This window comes from Tachyglossus aculeatus, chromosome 22 (assembly GCF_015852505.1).
Source record: "Tachyglossus aculeatus isolate mTacAcu1 chromosome 22, mTacAcu1.pri, whole genome shotgun sequence".
Lineage (NCBI taxonomy): Eukaryota > Metazoa > Chordata > Mammalia > Monotremata > Tachyglossidae > Tachyglossus > Tachyglossus aculeatus.
Window position 1 is genome coordinate 27,531,087 of NC_052087.1, and position 21,098 is coordinate 27,552,184.

The following is a 21,098-nucleotide window of genomic DNA, read 5'->3' on the forward strand; positions in this document are numbered from 1 at the left end:
CAGAGATAATGAATACCTAACCAAATTGGATTGCTCAGCTCTTTTGTAGGTGGAACTTAAACACTGATATTTAATGCTCTTTGCCTTTACTTTCTTGCTTCCACAGATTAGTGGATAGGGAGATTAAAAATTCTGTTACAAATTTATGCCCATCATCACCATGGAAGAATCTAAATCAAAGGGAGAAGTTGAACACTATTATTTTTAAGCGGTATTTTCTAAGCACTTACTGTGTGCCAGGCACTGTCCTAAGCACTGGGGTAGATGAAAGCTAATCAGATTGGACATAGTCCATGTCCCACATGGGGCTCACAGTCAATCCCCATTTTACAGATAAGGTAACAAGCACAGAGGAAGTGAAGCGACTTGCCCAAGGCCACACAGCAGTCAAATGACTGAGCTGGGACTAGGTCCTCTGATTCCAAGAATCATGCTCTTTCTACTAGGTCATGCTGCTTCTTAACACTATTTAAATGATTGAATGCTTGCCGTCACATAGCAGTAGAATGGGTTCATCAAGGTGGCCTCTTTCAGATCCCACCTGAAAGATATCACTTTCTGGGGCCCTTCTCTGTGTGAGACTTTTATTCCTATCCTCTGGACTCAAAATACACTTTCAGCTCATTAAAACAATAAAAATGGAGAAAATGAAACTCTTACAGAAGGCTTTTCAGAGAGGTTTCCTTGACGGATGTACTCTATCGCTGCCTCAATTGAGGTCAGGCAGTATCCCAGTTCATCTTTTGTGGAGCTACTGAATCTAAAGTTTTTGATGTAGCTCGTTTGCCATCCTACAGAGGAATAAAAGAAATAAAAAGCCAGTGCAGTTGTTTTCTAAATTGGAGCTTTGGTGGCATGAAGTCTGTTCATGATAATGACAATAACAAACCTGCTTAACCACAGAGAAATTGAAATGCTCACAGCTTTAGTTCAAATTCACATCAAACTGAGGTCAATCCCCTTAGAGTTTGACCTACAACTACAGAAAGACAGCTATATCTTTAGCTCAGTTGAGAGGTTCTATGTAAGCTTACCATGAAGGGGAGAGCTCCAGCTGAATTGGTGACAGCTGAGGCAGTAATAACAATAATAATAACAACAGCGCTTTGCACAGAGTAAGTGCTTAATAAATGCCATCATTATTATTATTTATTATTGCTCACTGGGTGCAATGCACTGCAGCATGACCTAATGGATAGAGCACGGGCTTTGGAGTCAGAAGGTCATGGGTTCTAATCCTGGCTCCACCACTTGTCTGCTGTGTGGCCCTTGGCAAGTCACTCCACTTCCCTGTGCCTCAGTTACCTCATCTATAAAATGGGGGTTAAGACTGGGAGCCTTAAACGGGACACAGACCGCGTCCAACCCGATTTGCTTGGATCCACCCCAGCACTTAATACAGTGTCTGGCACACAGTAAGTGCTTAACAAATGCCACAGTTATTATTCTTCTGATGTGGCCCACTTCTGCCCACAGGAAGTTTACAATCCAATGGGCAGTGAAGAACATTTAAGAAAAACCTAAAGAGAGTAAACTTGAGATAATAGCAGACTAGGAATAGAAGTAATTTCTGACCCCAGGACCTGGCTCAGGGATGATAAAGATGTTAGGATGCTCTTTGCTTGCTGTTGTTGATATATTTTGTGCACTTCTGAAGATTGTTGCTAACAAGAACAGGAAGCAGCGTGGCCTAGTGGGTTCTAATCCCTGCTCCACCCCTTGTAGGCTGTGGGTAGTCACTTCACTTCTCTGTGCCTCAGTTACTTTATCTGTAAAATGGGGGTTATGTCTGATAGCCCCCTGTAGGACCTGGACTGGTGTCCTACCTAATTAGCTTGTATCTTCCCCAGGGCTTAGTACAGGGCCTGGCACATAGTAAGCACCTAACATATGCCATTAAAAAAGGCATTAGCTTAATTCCAGGGCTGCAGTTCCCAGGATTCATTCATTCATTTATTTATTTAATCATATTTATTGAGCGCTTACTGTGTGCAAAGCACTGTACTAAGCGATTGGGAGAGTACAACATAACAAACATACACTTTCCTGAAACTTCCTGTCCTCTGGAGCAACAAAAATCTGTGCAGGGACTCCTTCATTAGTGTCAGTGAAGCACATGAGCGCTTGCTCCAATGCATGCTAGTCCATGACAGCCCTTTTGTTCCAGATCCCTTCACAAAGAAATGCAACTGGGGAGGCTACGTTTCTATGGGGATGGAGTCCAGCTGGAGGCCTCTTCCTGAGTTTCACGAGGGGAATCTGGCCTCATTCCCAGTTTGAGTTCCCCATGGAACAGCACTGTGACCTACCTCTTTAAAAAAGTCCCAGCCCCCCTGAGGGAACTGATTTAGAACACTGACACACCCAGAAAATTACAGGTATCCCAAGCTGCCATAGAATTTGGGTACTCTGGGTGATGCCTGCCATAAAAGGGAATATTATTAGCACTGCACAAAGGCACACAAAGGCAGTAATATGGCCCTGCCTGTCTACAGAGGCATACAACATCCCCAGATATTGCCCTGGCAAGGGAGGGAATGGACTGTGTCACCCAAACATAAATTTGCGGAAGATACCCATCACAATGAGTTCACAAGCTCTTGACCTGCTACCTACATAGCAAGAGAATCAAGGTCAGAGTGGCTGCTAAGCTTTCTCTATAGAGTTAAATTTAGTAACTATGAGTCCTTTACTTTTGCCTGGAAAGTGATTATCTGCAAAATAATATTAATAATGGCTTTGTTAAGTGCTTACTATGTTCCAAGGACTGTATTAAGTGCCGGGGAAGACAAAAGACAATCAGGTTTGATTGCTTAGTACAGTGTTCTGCACATAGTAAGTGCTCAATAAATATAATTGATTGATTGATACCACCCCCAGTTTGGAGTCTCTACAGTTCTCCCTCTGGGTGTTGGACTACAGTGTCAAGAGCTCTGACCAAATTGGAATCCTTTTTTTAAAAGGATGAGCTTCTTTCCTACCAGTCAATCAGGAGTGTTTATTGAGCACTTACTGTGGGCAGAGCATTGTACTAAGAGCTGGGGAAAATACACTGCAATAGAATTTGTAGACACAATCTCTGCCCACAAGGAGCTTACAGTCTACAGACACCTGTTGTCCGTCCTCCCATTCATTTGAATTTTTTTAATGGTGTTTGTAAAGCACTTAATACATGGTAGATGCTGTACTAAGTGCTGGATAGCCTTGTTTTTACTAGAAATGTACTTTACCCTGGGAATGACTATTCTCAGAGAGTTATCCATTGACCCCTAGAACCCTGATTCTAGGCAGAGGAAATAGGGTAGGAGAATTGGTCTCCCACCACTACTACACTGAGTCTCCATCCAGCAAAGTTGCCAACTCAAGGGGTCAACAGGAGCCATGGTCCCCATGACATTTGAGGCTAGATTCCCAGTCTTGCCACCCAGGGCTTCAACAAGACCTGAGTGTTTCCAAGCAGGGTTTTAAAGACTCAAAATCAAGTACTGTTTATGCTTTGGCTCTAGAAAGTCTATCTGACATTCTGAGGTTCCACCATCCTGCATTTTTTTGCCCCCACCCTTAAAAAGAGAAGATGGCACCTATGCCACCCTGTAGGATTTATTATCAGCTGCCAGAGGTGATGAGTGTTGTCCTGTAATTAACTGATGCTTAGATGTTTTGAAAACTGTCATTGTGCAGTAAATAGGCACTTTGTGTCTTCTTGACTTTGATGTTGCTTTACAGCTCCAAGGAACCACAATCATGACAGGAGCACTGTCAAAGATTTGACATTCAGGGCGTTGATTTGATGCCTCTGCAGAACTGATAACTCCCTGTATGGTGACTGTCATGTCTGACTGTTGAATTGAAGAAACACGTGTTCTTTCAAATTCATAATTTCCAAAGGATTTTCATGCCCCAAATCCCAGAGAATATCTTTCTCTTGATGGTTTCTTGAGTTAGCTGAACTGTTCTGTGGTGTTGGATTACAAATAACCCCGTCCCCGCTTCTCCCTGCCATCCAGTGACATGTTCGGCCAATAGAGGATTGGGAAGGTTTTCTTTGGGCCCCATTTTTATCTTAAGAGGGTTTCTCTAATCCATTAGCATTTATTATGTGCTGTAAATGGAAGTACTTCTCAGGTTCTTGACAGATCATTTATCACTTCTCATTGTATCAGAGTGGCAGAAACACTCAATTCCTTCATCATAACACATGCGATATGACACTTTTGATCATAGAAACAAGAGCTGAGAAAGACTTGAATTGTCTACTTGTCCTTCTCGATTTGCACTTTCTCTCAATCAGGGCCTTGGGAGAAAGGCTCCCTTTAACCAGCTGGTTGTGGTCTTAATTGTCCAGTATAGAATTAAAAACATAGAGAAGAGGATAGTTTTCAAGAATCTCATCAAATTTCTGGATGAACAGAAAGAAAGTGATATGCGACAGCTAGTGAAGGGTCTTAATGGCTGAATCCGCTCATTCTCTTGGGAGGCAATTCTGTAAGTGGTTTCATTTCCGATTCTGAAATGTTCATGGAAATAACAGTGCATTAGCCTTTTCCCAAGGTGAGATGTCCTTTGACTTATATAGAGGTCCCTCAAGATCTCAGGCTATTCCTCTGAGGCTATGGAAAGAAAAACTACTTCTGAATAATACTTGGGTCCAGGAGATTTAATTCATTCAAGCCATCAAATATTCATTCATTCATTCATTCAGTGGTATTTATTGAGCACTTACTATGTGTTAAGTGCTTGGATGAAAACAGTATGACAGAGTTGGCAGACCAATTCCCTGCCCACAACAAACCCAAGTATTCATTAATCAATCAATCTTATTTATTGAATGCTTACTATGTGCAGAACACTAGGCCCTTCGGAGAGGACAATACAACAAAATTAACGGACATGTTCCCTGCCCATAACGAGCTTACAGTCTTGAGGAGGAGACAGACATTAATATGAATCAATAAGTAATTTATAATATGTAATTTAAAGCAATATTCATTCATTCACTCAATTGTATTTATTGCGTGCTTACTGTGTGCAGAGCACTGTACTAAGTGCTTGAAAAGTACAAGTCGGCAACATACAGAGACGGTCCCTACCCAACAACGGACTCACAGTCTAGAAGGGGAAGACAGACAACAAAACAAAATATGTAGACAGGTGTCAAAACCGTCAGGATAAATAGAATTATAACCATATGCACATCATTAATAAAATGGAGTAGTAAATATGCACAAGTAGAATAAATAGAGTAATAAATCTGTACAAATGTATACAAGTGCTGTGGGGAGGGGAAGGAGGTAGAGCGGTGGGGCGATGGGGAGGGGAGGAGGAGAAGAAAAAGGGGGCTCAGTCTAGGAAGGCCTCCTGGAGGAGGTGAGCTTTCAGTAATATGCATAAGTGCTGTGGGGTTTGGGGTTGGGCAAATATCAAATGTCCAAAGGCCACAGAACCAAGTGCATAGATGATGCAGAAGGGGGAGTGAGCCAGAGAAAAGAGGGTTTAGTCAGGAAAATATGACTTTAATAATGCTTTGGAGGTGGAGAGAGTGGTGGTTTGGTCTACATGGAGGGGGAGGGAGTTCTAGACTAAGGGGAGGATGTGGAAAAGGGGTAGGTCATGAGATAGATGATCACTTGGTGCAGTGGGAAATACCAACTATAGAAGTGATGTGTTCCTTACCCTCAAGTGGTCTAGACTGTAAGTGCTTCCACCGAACTGTAAGCTTCTTGTTGTCAGGGACCATTTCTAGCAAATCTGTTATATTGTACTCTCCCAAGCACTTAGCACTTTGCATGTAGTAAGCACTCAATAAGTACCATTGATTAACGTATACCATAACCTAATTAGTAATAGCCAGAGGGAGATGGAGGGGTAGGAGGCTTGAATCAATCAATCAGTCAGTGGTATTTCTGCCCATATTTTCCAATGCCGCCTGTTCGGGCCCCAGTTGTCTATAAAACTCTTCCTTCAACTGCTTCTATTTTGTCCCCAGCTCTGAGGTACAAGTTCAACATCTTGGTTCTTATCTCACCTCTGTTTTCCTTCAGTTGACAGAGGTCTGTACCTCTCATATAGCGCCTCAAAAATCTTGCATTCTTTGTCAGCTAAGATGCCATTTACAGACTTATTAGTGGAGAGGCAGGGTGGTCTAACAGAAAGAGAACTGGATGGGAAGTCACAAGACCTGGACTCCATTCCTCTCTTTCATCCCTGACTGAATACTGGAGATTTTGAAGACAAGGGTATTCACCCCTCTTCCATGGGTGGTTTAGTGCAATCCTGACTGGATGAACCTCCCTTAAGGTTCATGCCAGCCTTCTGACTGCAATATTCTTTGATGGCCTATCTCAAACTTGTCCCCCCTATTTTCCCATCTTTTAATCCTTTAGGAATTTTTGAAGGTGTGTCCGGGTTGGAGAGGGTAAGGGAGGAGTGTCTCTCTATTTGGTTTTCACAAATCATCTGGAAATAATTTTTCCATTCTTTTATTTCAAACGTCCAAACTGTTTAAAACAAGACATCTCAGTCAATTGTTTTGTGTCAACTGGCGTGTTCCCTAATTTTTTTGTTTCTGGGTTGATTTTATTCTGTATCACCGAGTATGTTCTGAGGAACTTCATGTACATAGTGGAATGTTAATTTATCTCATCTATCAAAATACCACTTTCCTAAAAGACAGGAAATAGATTTGTTAGAACATGAATTTTTACTCTCTCAAGGTGTCCTGTGTTTTGGGAGAATTCCATGTGAATTGAGAATTTTATGAATACATTTTTTTCTACTGATGTCCTTAGTGTAACTCTAGCATTGAACTTCAGTCTGTGACCTTAGGACATTTAATATTTGCCCCACCCCAGTTCCACAGCACTTATGTACCTGTCTTTAAATTATATATGATAAATGATTCATTTATTCATATTAATGCGTGTCTCCTCCTCTAGACTGTAAGCTCGTATGGGCAGGGAGCCTGTTGCTGATTGTGTTATATTGTACTCTCCCAGGTGATTAGTACAGTGCTCTGCATATAGTAGTACCCAATAAATATGACATTGATTGATCATTGACCAACACACTATCAAAATGTAGTATCCATGCTTTCAACTTCTTTATTATCCACTATTAGCTTTGGTCTTCTTGTCCTGTTTCGGGTCCAGGGGTATATTCTTTACAGAACCTTTTCCAAATCGTTTCTGTCATAAACTTGCCCAGGGTCAATCTTTGGAACTAAGGGCCAGAAGAGAGATGGCGTGTGTGTGGCTACATGTTTTCCAACTCTTTTGTATTGTACCCTTCCAAGCACTTAGTACAGTGCTCTGCACATTGTAAGCACTCAGTAAATACCATTGGATGAGGATGATGTGGTTCTGGAGCCCAATGTGGTGGGAGGTAAAGTGAGGCGATAGACATCCCGGAAATCTCTTGCTGCCTCTTGCTTGCCCTGTGCCTTCTGGTTGAGGACAACTGGTAGGCTACCACTGGGCTTATATAGGGTAACTATAGGGTCAGTGGCCCCCATTTTCCCTTCCATTCCTCTGCGTAATTGGGTATGGGGCTCAGTACTTTTGTTCAATGGTAAGCTTAGTGCTGCCTCAGTTTCCTTTAAAAGCTTGCAAACATTTTTTTCTGTTGATATGATCCAGTTTTTGAATATGCTGAGTGATTCCAAGTGCATGCCATAGTTTATCCGGTAATTGTGGTATTTGTTAAGAGCTTATCACTTGCCAAGCATGCTGCTAAGTGCTGGGTAGATACAAGATAATCAGGTTGGACTCAGTCTCTGTCCCACATGGGACTCCCTGTCTTAGCAGGAGGGAGAGTAAATATTTACTCCCCATTTTACAGTTGAAGAAACACAGGCACAGAGAGGTTAAGTGACTTGTACAAGGTCACCCAGCAACCAAGTAGCAGAGCTGGAGTAGAAACTAGGTTCTCTGATTCCCAGGCCTGTGCTCTTTCCACTAGGCAACACAACTTCCCAAATCGAAGGCAGCAAAATAGAGGCAATTGTGTGTGTGTGTGTGTGTGTGTGTGTGTGTGTGCATGCATGCACACGCATGCACGTGCGTTGTAGACATGTGTTTGTGAGGGCAGTGGAATGGCTACCCTCAACTGCTACTACTAGCTTCTTAGCTTGAGTTCCCTTTGTTCTATGTGGGGTGGCTATCCAGTTCAAAATGTCTTGGTAACTTCTGCACAAAGTTATTCTGGTGACCCACCATTCTCAGTCAAACGAGATTTAAGGTTGAGTGCTCAATGCTATTTCCATCTGCAAATTGTGTTTATTAACCCCCCACATGTGCCTGTCACAGAGCTGGCACTGTACAAATTAAAATTGAACAGCTGTGGTCCTTGCCCTCTAGCACTGTCTGCACATGTAATAACGGCTGCTGCTCAGGCTTCTGGAGACCCTATGTGAACTCCGTAGTTAAGCCAATGGTCCAAAGAAAACTAAAGGTTTGGCACAAGGTGGGTGTTGCCTTTTTGTCCCTCCCTGCAGTGGTAAGGCAAATAAAGAGGCCCAAATTTTATTCTCTGTTCTATTTCTGTTGCCTGAGTCCATTTAAATGCAGATGATTCGGAATTGCATACTAGTTAGCAGGGGTGAGGTCCTGCTATGGTCATTCATGGGTAGTATTTGTGCAAACCACTATACTAACCTCTAGACTGTAAGCTTGTTATAGACAGGGAATTCGTCTGTTTATTTTTGTATTGTAATTTCCCAATACAGTAAGTGCTCCACAAATACGATTGACTGACTGAGTGCGTGCGAGAGTATTTGTGGAATTAATAGACAAGATGGCTGCTCACAAGCTGCTTTTACAATGTATAATAGTTGCGGTCTCTCTGGTCCTCCATAGTTTTCTGTCCATTGTTTGTCAGAAACTCTCTCTCTGCTAGGAAAGCCATTAAGAAGGCTTTGCCTCTGTAATTCATTTTCTGTGTTAACTCTTCACTTCCTTTAGATCTTTTGGGAGACCACCCCCTTCTCTCTCATCCCTTCCTTCCTTCCCTCTGATTTGCATCCCTGTCTTGCTGCCAACTCTTATTCCATATATCTTATTTAACGCTATAAAATATTTGGCAAGGTAGCTAGTATGGAAAAAGATGTGAAATACTGAGGTGCATCATCTTCATGTCAAAATGGGATTGTTTTTCTTCATTCTAGTTTGTAAAACGTTTGAATTTGGTATTTATTGGGAAAGCAGCTAAATAAATGTGATTCTGACTAAAGTGCTTGTTCTCCCTCCTATCAGACTGTGAAACCAAGTGGGACCTGATTATCTTAGTGCTTGGCCTATAGTAGCAGCATGGTGTAGTGGATGGAGCATGGCTCTGGGAGTCAGAAGGTCATGGGTTCTAATCCCGCCTCAGCCACTTATCTGCTGTGTGACCTTGGGCAAGTCACTTCACTTTTCTGTGCCCACTTACCTCATCTTTAAATTGGGAATTGGGACTGTGAGCCTCACGAAAGATAGGGACTGTGTCTGGGGCAATTTGCTCATATGCACCCCAGGGTTTAGCACAGTGCCTGGCACAAAGTAAGCACTTAACAAATACCATTATTATTATTATAGTAAGCACTTAACAAATACTACAACTATTATTATTATTAGGATGCACTTACAGTCCCTACCCCTTTGCTTCGGCAGCAGCTGCTGCTTCCTAATGAGATGCAGTTTATTATGGGATTATTCAACTGGTGGCCCCGGACAGAGAGTTGGAGCTGCACAAGCTGACTAGGTTTGTGACTGTCAGAGTCTCTGCTCGGCATGCTGCTCTTGACTGAGTACTTGGCCATGTGCCACCTTCGAGATTTGGAAAAACATACATCTGCAAAGCCCATTAGAGGAGAAGGAGTTGGGCTCTGGGAAGAGGATGTGTCACTTCTTAGAGCAACGGGGAGCCAGTCTGGACTCACACAATGAAAGCCAAGAGGAAGAGGGGAATAGTAAAGAGGCTGAGAAAAGAAAAGTTGCTGCGGGGATTCCCCGTTGGAATCTGTTTGCTTGCGTAATCTGTTGGAACTCGTTTCTTGCCTTCCATCAAAAGTGGTGTCCCATATCTCCTACCCCAGAACCACTGGAAACTTGGTAAACTCCTTTTGGCAAAACACCCGCCACTAATTTATGGCCGGTAAATCACCATGAAACGCTGTTTCACCTATTATGGGCAATGCTTCAGTTTATTTATAAATTTAAAGATAGAAACTCAAATCAAATCCGAAGCATGCCTGTCTTTGCATCTGCCAACAACTTGGTTATTCCTGCAGTTATTGACAGACGTTCCATATAAAACTTTGGTTCTAGTCCCAGGTTCGTCCCTTGTCTGCTGTGTGACCTTGGGCAAGTCAATTCACTTCTCTGGGCCTCAGTTACCTCATCTGGAAAATGGGGATTAAGACTGTGAGTCCCTCTTGGGACAACCTGACTACCTTGTATCTTTCCCAGTGCTTAGAACAGTGTTTGGCACGTAGTAAGCACTTAACAAGTTCCATAAATATTATTAACAGGTGGTGCTAGTGCATGAGAGCTGGGGTCTCTGAATAGAGACCTTGTACCAAGGAGAAAATCAGTCATGAGCCCTAAAATAAGTGTTTCTCCCTATCAACTGAGTTCCGTGGGCTTCCATAGTTGAGAGGTGGAGGAAATCCAAGCAGATTCATTCATTCAATCGTATTTATTGATTGCTTGGGAAGTACAAGTCGGATGTTTGCCTTCTGCTGGCCTAGTGAGATGGAAAGTAGTAAGAAGGAAAGGGTGACTGTGTCCAATATGACTAACTTGCATCTACACCACCACTTAGAACAGTGGTTGGCACATTGTAAGTGCTGAACAAAGACAGTGATCAGTAGCATCATCATCATGGCCAGAAGGGGAGGAACAACATTTATAAGCTGGACAGGGCGAAAAACATCATGGGAAGCAAATGGAATCTTTGCAGGCCAGTAATTTGAAATGGGCAAGCTTGCTAAGCCTTTGAATGTTGTCTTCCTACCAAGTGCATCATTGTTGATTTCAAAGGTGGTTGCCGAGGAGAAAATAGGTGGGGGTGGCAAGCTAATAATTGGTAAAACTTTGTAGGAAACAAGTGAACTTGCTTATCTTAAGAGGAAGTTAGACTAGTCTAGTTAGACTAGTCTACGGAGCAGTAAAGGAACACCAGAAGACCATCAGGGGAGCACCAAAGGAGTGCCAGCAGAGCACTGCAAATAAATAATTGTAAATGTAAGTGCATAAAGAAATATCATTTATTTATTCATATTAATGTGTGTCTTGACTTTTCGATTGTAGGCTCACTGTGGGCAGGGAACATATCAATGTACCAACTCTGTTGAATTGTACTCTCCCAAGTGCTTAGGACAGTGCTCTGCACACAGTAAGTGCTCAGTAAGTACCACTGATGATGGTGTTGACCTACAAGTGTTAGGTGAAACTCTGGCCTTGAAAGTTTGGTATCTATGAGTACATAGAATCTGGGAAAGAGGTTCTCAAATCCTTCCAAACTTTTGCCTTCACTTCAGGAGTAATGTTACCTTCTATATCAGGCCCTGAGGAAAAGAGCATTCTGAAAAGTGTTAACATGAATTTGTGCTCTAGACCCAGAACTCCTCATGGGCAGAATACATGTCTACCAGCTCTGATATTGTACTCTCCCAAGTGCTTAGTATAGTGCTCTGCACATGGTAAGTACTCAACAAATACCGTTATGTAATTGATTGATTGATGGAAGGAAGCAGCATCTTAGAAAGGGGCAGTCAATGTTCAGTCATTACGTCTTTATTCATTCATTCATTCATTCATTCAATCGTATTTATTGAGCGCTTACTGTGTGCAGAGCACTGTACAAAGTGCTTGGGAAGTACAAGTTGGCAACATATAGAGAGCGAGCACCCAAAGTATGCAGAGTATTGTATTCAACACTCAGTGAAAACTTGCTGATATCCCAGTTGGAAATAAATTAAGTCAATCAGGTGAAGTGGATGTTAGAGCTGATTACTTGGTAGCTCTTCCAAGATGCTAGGGTTTCTGTGTATTCCAATGAAGTGATCAGATTCACCGCCAACTAGTAGTAATAATAATAATAATAATGATGGCATTTATTAAGCGCTTACTATGTGCCAAGCACTGTTCTAAGCACTGGGGAGGTTACAAGGTGATCAGGTTGTCCCACGGTGGGCTCACATTAATCCCCATTTTACAGATGAGGAAACTGAGGCCCAGAGAAGTTAAGTGACTTGCCCAAAGTCACACAGCTGACAATTGGAGGAGCCGGGATTTGAACCCACAATCTCTGACTCCAAAGCCTGGGCTCTTTCCGCTGAGCCACGCTGCTTCAGTTATGAAAATGGAAATTCTCGAAAGTGGGTTGTCAAGGCCTGATCAGCTCATCATAAATAGACCTCGCTCTGTGGATGCCTGGAGGCTTCGGAAAGAAAGTCTAAAAGCTAGTTGCTAGAATGATCTGAGCATGCCCAGCAGAGCTGTCTTATTATCCCTCTTCTTCCTCCCCAGCCAGGAACCCCTTGGCAGTCCAGACTACTGCTTTCTATTTTGTCTAGCTTTGGAGGAAATGGCCACTCTTTCAGGAAGCCTGCAAGAATACTTTTGGCACTGTTTGTAGTCTGTAAACTCGTTGTGGGTAGGGAGCGTGTTTACCAATTCTGTTGTACTTTCCCAAGTGCTTAATACAGTGCTCTATATGTAGTAAGCAAGCACTCAATAAATACCACTGATTGATTGACTGTCTACAATATGGCTAGTTAATCCTCTCTCAAATCAACCCTTTGACCCTGAGCCTCAATGGGATGGAGATTGTGTCCGTCCAGATTAACTTGTACCTACCCAGCACTTTGATGAGTGATACTTTAACAAAAACCATTGAAAACACCAGAAACATTTTTTTAAAATTGCCCAAAACACGTTTTCACTGGGGACAGGCTCAATTTCCAAGTCTACCTAGTAGCCGCCAAAGAGTGTCATTCCGTTTCTATCTGTCTCCTTCTTTGTTAATTATTGTTCCAAAAATGCTCAGTAAAGGTGCAAAAATAGCTAACTTCTAGCCCCTCAATTAGTCACCCATCCACTTCTGCATCAAACAAAAACTCCTCATCACTGGCCTTAAAACACTCATTCCCTCCTACCTCAACTCACTACTCTCCTTCTACAACTCAGCCCTCACACTTCGCTCCTCTAATGCTTACCTTCTCACTGTGGCTTGATCTTGCCTATCTCTCCACTGCCCCCCTAACCCACATTCTGCCTCTGGCCTGGATCACCCTCCCTCCTCAAATCTGATAGATGATTACTCTCTCCCCTGCTTCAAAGCCTTATTGAAAGTACATCTCTTCCAAGAGGTCTTCCAAGACTAAGCCCCATTTTTCCTTATCTCCCACTCCCTTCTGCATCACCCTTACTTGCTCCCTTTTTCTTCCCCTCTCCCAGCCCCACAGCACTTATGTGCATATTTGTAATTTATTTATTTACATCGATGTCTCTCCCTCATCCCAGACTGTAATCTTGTCAAGGGCAGGGAATGTATCTGTTTATTGTTGTATTGCACTGTCCCAAGCACTTAGAACAGTGCTCTGCACACAGTAAGCAATCAATAAATGCAATTGAATGAATGAACGAATGAATGACAGAAAAGTCCATCTGCAGTTCTTTAACCAGGAGCTGAAATGTTTGGTGGCTCTCTGTGGAACTTTTTACCTATTCACACCCATGTTATCCTATCAATTGTTTCAGCAAATAAATCAGGAGCCTTAATGTTCTTGATAGCAACTCATCTGGCCCCAGACTCCACTCCCAGAACACCCGTACTAGCCCCAATCTAATAGAGCCCTCCAGCATCCCCTCCAACAAACTCATCAAGGATTTTGTTTGCAACTTAAGGTCAACTGCTGAGAGGGTTTGTGTTCATTCTGCGAGGGGACTGGGCTAAAACCTCCCGTGCTGGCTCTGCCAATTTTCTTCCAGGCAGATGCTAATTTGAGTTGTAGCAGCAGAGTGAAGGTTGTTTTTCAGTGGAATGAGAACAGGTGTGGTATAAGCACTTACCTCTAAAGTCTCTCCAAGCGGTTGTTCTCCAGTTGGCTTAATCTGTTTGCGCTTAACACATTATCTACTGATCTTCTGTTTCCCAGAACACTGAGGCTAATACATTTTCCCTTGAAGCCAGAAGGTGCAGGAGAAAGTGTTAAGGAGTCCTGGCTCTAAGTGGAAATTGGAGTGACAGAAATGACGTGACCTGAGGATCATGAAGGGATCAGGGAAGATGTAGCAGTGCTTACTCAAATGGCCTGAATAGGATAATAAACCCAGGTGTTGCCCTTATAGGGTGACACACGGATCACTTCCCTTTCTCTCTGTTAAAACTGAAGTTCTTCTGATAAAACAATCTGTAGTTTTACAACCAAGTCAGGTTTGTGCAGATTAGCAGGCTCCAATTATGTGCCATCTCTCTTGGACCAATTAAAATTTGCAGGTGCAATAATTTCTACATCAACAGTCTAGGGTTATCTTCCAAGATCTCCACATGAAATATTTATAAGGTTCTTTGGGAATGTTAACTCCTTCAGAGGGGACACTTGCTAGTTGCTAAAAGGAAGCTCATTGACTGAGAAACAGCTAGCGAAGGAGGCTGGGAAAGAGGATGATGTCCAGAGGTGGGCAAGGAAAGCAGAGAGAGACTGTTTTAACAAATACTTCCATTGCTCTAGACTGTAAACTTGTCTCTAGACTCTACGCTTGTTGAGGGCAGGGAATGTGTCTACCAAGTCTGTTGTAGTCCCCCAAACACTTAGTACAGTGCTCTGTACATAGCAAGTGCTCAATAAATACCATTGATTCTTCTTGAAGACATTTTAAGTTTCGGTAGAATTAGACTTATTGGAATAACCTTATGCTATAGTAATAATAGTAATAATAATGATGGCATTTATTAAGTGCTTACTATGTGCAAAGCACTGTTCTAAGCACTGGGGAGGTTACAAGGTGATCAAGCTGTCCCACGGGGGGCTCACAGTCTTCATCCCCATTTTACAGATGAGGTAACTGAGGCCCAGAGAAGTTAAGTGACTTGCCCAAAGTCACACAGCTGACCATTGGCAGAGTCAGGATTTGAACCCATGACCTCTGACTTCAAAGCCCATGCTCTTTCCATTGAGCCACGCTGCTTCTCTGAAGAGACGTGTGAGTTCATGATGAACTCACATGATGAAGCTTTCCCAGTATTCATTCCAGCAGTGGCAAGGATATTTCCTGCTCAGAATTACCGTACCCTCTCAAAGGAAGAATCTAGAAGTTGGAACTCTTCCAGGCCTAGTTTGAGGGCCAGAAGCATGGCAGTCCGGGTCGAGTCCCACACCTCCTCTGAATCAGTGTGCCAAACTGGGAAAGGCAGCAGGTTAGAGTCGGGTGTCTCCCCCACGTGATGGGAGGGGTTGGAGAAAGATGGTGGGAAGTGGTTCAGGGCAACTCCAGGGGCCACAGGGACCAGAAGGACCATATCCTAAAGGAAATGAGGGATGCCTCCTAGTCACCCACTCATTCACTGGTCTCAGAGATCCATTTCTGCCCTCCTCACCATTTTCTTTCCCACAGGAGCAGAGCTCAGACACACAGATGATGGAAGATGCTTTGGAAACAGTGAGTGAGGAGCTGCCACCTCACCTGCAGGAGGAACCCCCTGAAGGTATTGTACCAGGAGCCTCCCCTTGCTCCAGCACCCTACCTGGGGGAGGCTTTTCCTCACTGGCCGGTTAAACTCTCTCCATCCGGGTTATGTTTTTTCTTGTGGGATGCTGAGGGAAGCCGGGGGAGAGAAAGTGAAGTCTGCTACTGACCATTCCTAAGCAACAGGATGATGGGTCTTACCCATGTGTCACTTGAGTTTAAAGAAAGTGGCAGTTGCCAGCTTACCAGAACAGACCTGGGTGGTACCTTGTCATGTGTGCAGTACAATTTGTATTTGGAAAATCAGCATTTTTAATTACAAACAATTATGTTTGCGCCTCCTGTCACTGCTTTGTCAACCTTGACAGAATTAAAACCATCAGAAACAGGGCAAGACAGTGCTATGATTTCCACATTCCTTTATTATTGATTTATCCTCATCATTGAAGTTGTGGGGCACCTGGTTTGTGGCTCATCCAATGAAAATCTCTGCTTGACTCTTGTCACCCAACCATCACCGGTAGGCTGTTAAGTGACAGATGAAAAATTATTGAGTAATTTATTTTTGGTCATTTTCTTCTATTTTTTTGCTCTCCCTACTGTTTGGAAAGTTGGTTTAGCAAGTAGAAATTAACCTGAGTGCTCAAGAGTCAACAGGAGGCTCAGAACTATGAGTTTTAGTATTAAAAAAACCTTTCTCATTACAAAGTGTGTATAGAGAAGCAGCTACTTTCTTCTGATGGATGTCCATTTTTGTTTCACCTAACAAAATGAGTGGGGAAGTAGGGGGTGGTGGTAAGAGAACCTGACTTGTATTAGGAGTCTGTCTCCAGCCTTTTGCTATCTTTTCTCTCCTCCCTTTTCTCTTTTCTCTTCTCTTCTCTTCTCTTCTCTTCTCTTCTCTTCTCTTCTCTTCTCTTCTCTTCTCTTCTCTTCTCTTCTCTTCTCTCTTCTCCTCTCTTCTCTCTCAAATGCTATTACCAATATTGTTCATCTGAGAAGCAGTATGGTCTAGTGGAAAGAACATAAACCTGGGAGCCAGAGGATCTGGGTTATAATTCTGGGTCCACCACTTGCCTGCTGTGTCTACCTTGGGGAAGTCATTTAACTCCCCTGTACCTCAGTTTCCTCATCTGTAAAAAAAAAATAAATGGGGATTCAATACCTACTTTCCCTCCTACTTAGACTGTAAGCCCCATGGGGGCCAGGACTGTGTCTGGCCTGATTATCTTCAACCTTTTCCAGTGCAGTGTTTGGCATTAAGTAAATGCTTAGCCAATATCATTATTATTATTATTGTTACTAACATCATCCTCCTTATCATTGTTATTGTTTTCATCCAGTGAATCCTGAACTTTTAGCGGAACGTAATCCAACTCTTTCATCCACAGACACCCTTTCATTGGAGACTTCAGGGAAAGTAGGGAGATGAATGAAGCAGGCGGAAGGCAGTCTGAGGCTTGGACCTCCTTCCACAAGGTGGAGGAGAGAGGATTTTGGGTTGGAGGGCAAAGAAGCTTAAGATGCTTGGTTGTCAGGACATTGATTCAAACCCTTGGTGTGCAAGGACCTTGGGGTAGAACTCTACTAGCCCCCAATGGTGAATTTTCAAACCACCAACCCCTCTCACACAACTATCTCCATCCCTTCCCCCACTACTCAGTGCTCTTGAGCAGAGAGCCAAACTAGTGAAGCCTGGACAAGACAATTAAAGTAGATTGTCAAGGAGCAACCTACATACGGTGTACACCAAATACATGAAATCTCCTGTAAGTGTATGAGCTCTCTCTTTCTCTCTCTGTTTCTTCCTCTCTCTGTCTCCATCTCTTGGTTTCTTCCTCCCAATATGTACGCAGTGACATCAGGGATCTTTTCAATTGTGGTTTCTCTGGGCTTGCTAATAAGCATGTTGTGGGCAGGGAATGTGTCTGTTTATTGTTATACTGTACTTTCCCAAGAGCTTAGTACAGTGCTCTGAGCACAGTAAGTGTTCAATAAATACGCTTGACTAATGTGTCTCCAAAACAAAAACATTTTAAACTCTGTGATTACAATCTTTTTCCTCCAATTAGGAGTCATTTAAATATCTTAACATTCTGATACAGTTTGCATTTGCCAACGAGTGGTTAGGGGAGGGGGCGGGCCTGCACCTGTGAGCAGGTTTTGCTGCTGAATTCAGCAAGATGTGATTTAGGAATTCCAGCTCTGTGTGTATGTGTTTATGTGTGTGTGTGTGTGTGTGTGTGTGTGTGTGTGTGTGTGTGTGTGTGTGTGTGTGCATGCGCTTGTGCAGGCATGGGCGCACGCGTGCCCCTACCCAGTAGATTCCCATTCCCATTCAATCGTATTTATTGGGCACTTACTGCCTCTTTCTTCTTCCCTTCCTGGGTTCAGTGTGGTTAGTTACCACATTGATGTCGATCCAAGCAGGCCTCCCTACTTAGGAAATAGGCAGGGAGAATAGATGAGGCTGCTGGGTGGGAGAAAAGGTCTAACAGAGTGAATTTCTCTTGGCCAGAAGCTGAGCCCCCAAGAGGGAGGAAGGATGATGAGGCCTGGACAGTTCATTCACTCATTCATTCAATTCGTATTTATTTATTTATTTATTCGTATTCGTATTTATTGAATGCTTACTGTGTGCAGAGCACTGTACTAGAACACAGTGCAGAGCACTGAGAAGCAGCGTGGCTCAATGACAAGAGCATGGGCTTTGGAGTCAGAGGTCATGGGTTCAAATCCCAGCTCCGCCAATTGTCTGCTATGTGACTTCGGACAAGTCACTTCACTTCTCTGGGCCTCAGCTACCTCATCTGTAAAATGGGGATTAAGACTGTGAGCCCGCCTTGGGACAACCTGGTCACCTTGTAACCTCCCCAGTGCTTAGAACAGTGCTTTGCACACAGTAAGCACTTCATAAATGCCATTATTATTATTATTATTATTATTATTATTATTATTACTAATGCTTGGAAAGTACAATTTGGCAACACAGTCCCTACCCAACAATGGACTCACAGTCTAGAAGGGGGAAACAGACAACAAAACAAAACAAGTAGATAGGGATCAATAACATCAAAATAGATATATAGAATTGTAGATATATATACAAGTTATGGCCCAGCATTCACCATGGGTTCTTTAGCTGCCCTTTAGCCACCAGGGTGTGTCCCCTCTGGAGGAAGAGAGGACCCTGTTTTCTTATCACCTGCAACAAAATGCAGAGAAGCCGGGTGGCCTTGTCGTTAGAACCTGGGAGTTCATTCATTCATTCAATCGTATTTATTGAGCGCTTACTGTGTGCAGAGCACTGTACTAAGTGCTTGGAAAGTACAATTCAGCAACAGATAAAGACAATCCCTACCCAACAACGGGCTCACAGTCTAGAAGGGGGAGACAGACAATAAAACAAGTATACAGGCATCACTAGCATCAAAATGGTCAGTCAGAGATGGGAAGTTTGGCCTCTACTTTGGATTCTTCAAACAAACACAAATGACCAGTGCAAACATCAACTCCGGCTCCCTTCCTTGACGGCCCTGGTGTGGCGTGTCCTCCCGCTCGCTTGCGGCGGAGTCAGAAGGACCTGGGTTCTAATGCTGACTCTCCCACTTGTCTGCTATTGGCCCTGTGCAAGTCACTTCACTTCTCTGTGCCTCCATTACCTCACCTGTAAATGGGGATTAAGACTGTGGAATAGGGCATGGGGTATGGACCGTATCCAACATGATTAGCTTGCATCTACCTCAGCGTTTAGTAAAGTGCAGGGCATATTGTAAGCACTTAACAAATACCAAAACATTGGGGGGCACAGGTTGATTTTTATGTGGTGCGACTTCTACAAAATAGCATGCTGCGCCAATTGCTTCAATTACCCATGCAGTGAAGAAGTGTTTGGCATTGACTGCACCCACAAGTGCTCCTTGCTGGTTTGAGTCTTTTTTTTCCCATTGAATTTACATTTCTGCAGCCTTCTGAGAGTCTTTACTTGAGGGATTGTTGATGGGTTAATGGCTAGCTGGCTCGCCTTTGATCTTGGGGACAGCATATTGAATCAGATTTAAGTAATGCTGATGCTTTCTGTGTCAAGCCTTAATGGCTATTAACGTACAGCATGGAATTACCACAGACTTGGGCTGACATCTCCACGTTTGGTCTGGGCCAGGGGCCGAGCAAGACCTAAGCTTGAATGGTGGACAGCTGGTGAGGCAGATCCTGTCCTCACTCCATCAAGACCCCGTTTGGTGGGGAATATGTTCAACGGCTTTCATTGTCCCTGGCCTTCCACCTGATGAAGGTATTTGCTGTGTAATGTCCTCATTTGTTTCCCGACTTCCCAAGGCATCCAGAGGAAAATTGCCCAGTGTGGGCTTGGGGACTTGCCCAATGCCTGAACTACTGAAAAAGGAAGCACCTTACAGGGTCCTGTCTTTGAGCCCCAGAGCCAGCGGGGAGGCTTTTTTAATTGGGAATTTCGGAAAAGAAATTGACTTGTGTGACTCGGGAACCTCTGGTGAATCAAAGGATGATATTGGCCAAGGCCTGATGAACCACTGCCAGCTCTTGGAAGGAAGCAGGGAGGAGGACAGCTTTGAAACGCCTGATGGTTTGGCTCAGTTAGCTTAGTCCAAGTTTCGCTTCAGCTAGGCAGTCGGCAAGAAGAATTGTCAATCGTACCAGGATTCTGGCTGCTTGCCTTCCGTGCATTCACAGGGCTATGACAGTAGAGATATGTTGTCTATGCTGAAAGAGTTTGCAGGTCTTGCCTCTTTTGGGTTTTCTCTTGGGACAACTGCCTTAAAATAAACCAGAGAAGCATCCAATTAATTAATTAATCAACCAATCAGTGATATTTATTGAGCACTTTAATGCACTTGCTTAGGAGAGTATAATGCAACAGAGTTGGTAGACATGTTCCCTGTTCACAAGGGGCTTACAGTCTACAGGGGGAGGCAGAAGTTAAAATAAATTACGAATATGTACATAAGAGCTGTGGGGCTGAGGGTGAGGTGAATATCAAATGCTTAAAGAATACAGATCCAAGTGCTTAGAGGATGCGGAAGGGAGAGAGTAGAGGAAATGAGGGCTTAGTCAGGGAAGGCCTCTTGGAGGTGATGCTATTTTAATATGACTTTAAAGGAGGGGAGGGTGGTGGTTTGTCGTATATGAAGGGGGAAGGAGTTGCAGACAAGAGGGAAAATGTGTGCAAGGGATTGGCAGTGATACAGATGAGACTGAGGTACAGTGAGTAGGTTGGCGAAAGTAGAGGCAGAGTAGCTGAAGCAGTGTGGCCTAGTGGAAAGAGCCCAGGCCTGAGAGCCAGAGAACCTGGGTCTTAATCCCAGTTCTGCTACTTTCTTGCTATGTGACTTTGGTCAAGTTGCTTAAATTCTTCCTTCTTACGTTTGTTCATCTGTACAATGGAAATTCAAT

The 21,098-nt window shown here is 43.4% G+C and overlaps 1 protein-coding gene across 1 annotated transcript in view; it reads left to right on the top strand.

Moving 5' to 3' along the window:
* LOC119943319 (transmembrane protein 263-like) overlaps positions 1 to 21,098 on the top strand; it is a 395,918-nt gene that overhangs the window by 24,730 nt on the left and 350,090 nt on the right. Inside the window, exon 2 of the mRNA XM_038764218.1 lies at positions 15,597 to 15,687. Coding sequence (XP_038620146.1) covers positions 15,597 to 15,687 — 91 coding nt within the window. The remainder of the gene's footprint in view (positions 1 to 15,596; positions 15,688 to 21,098) is intronic.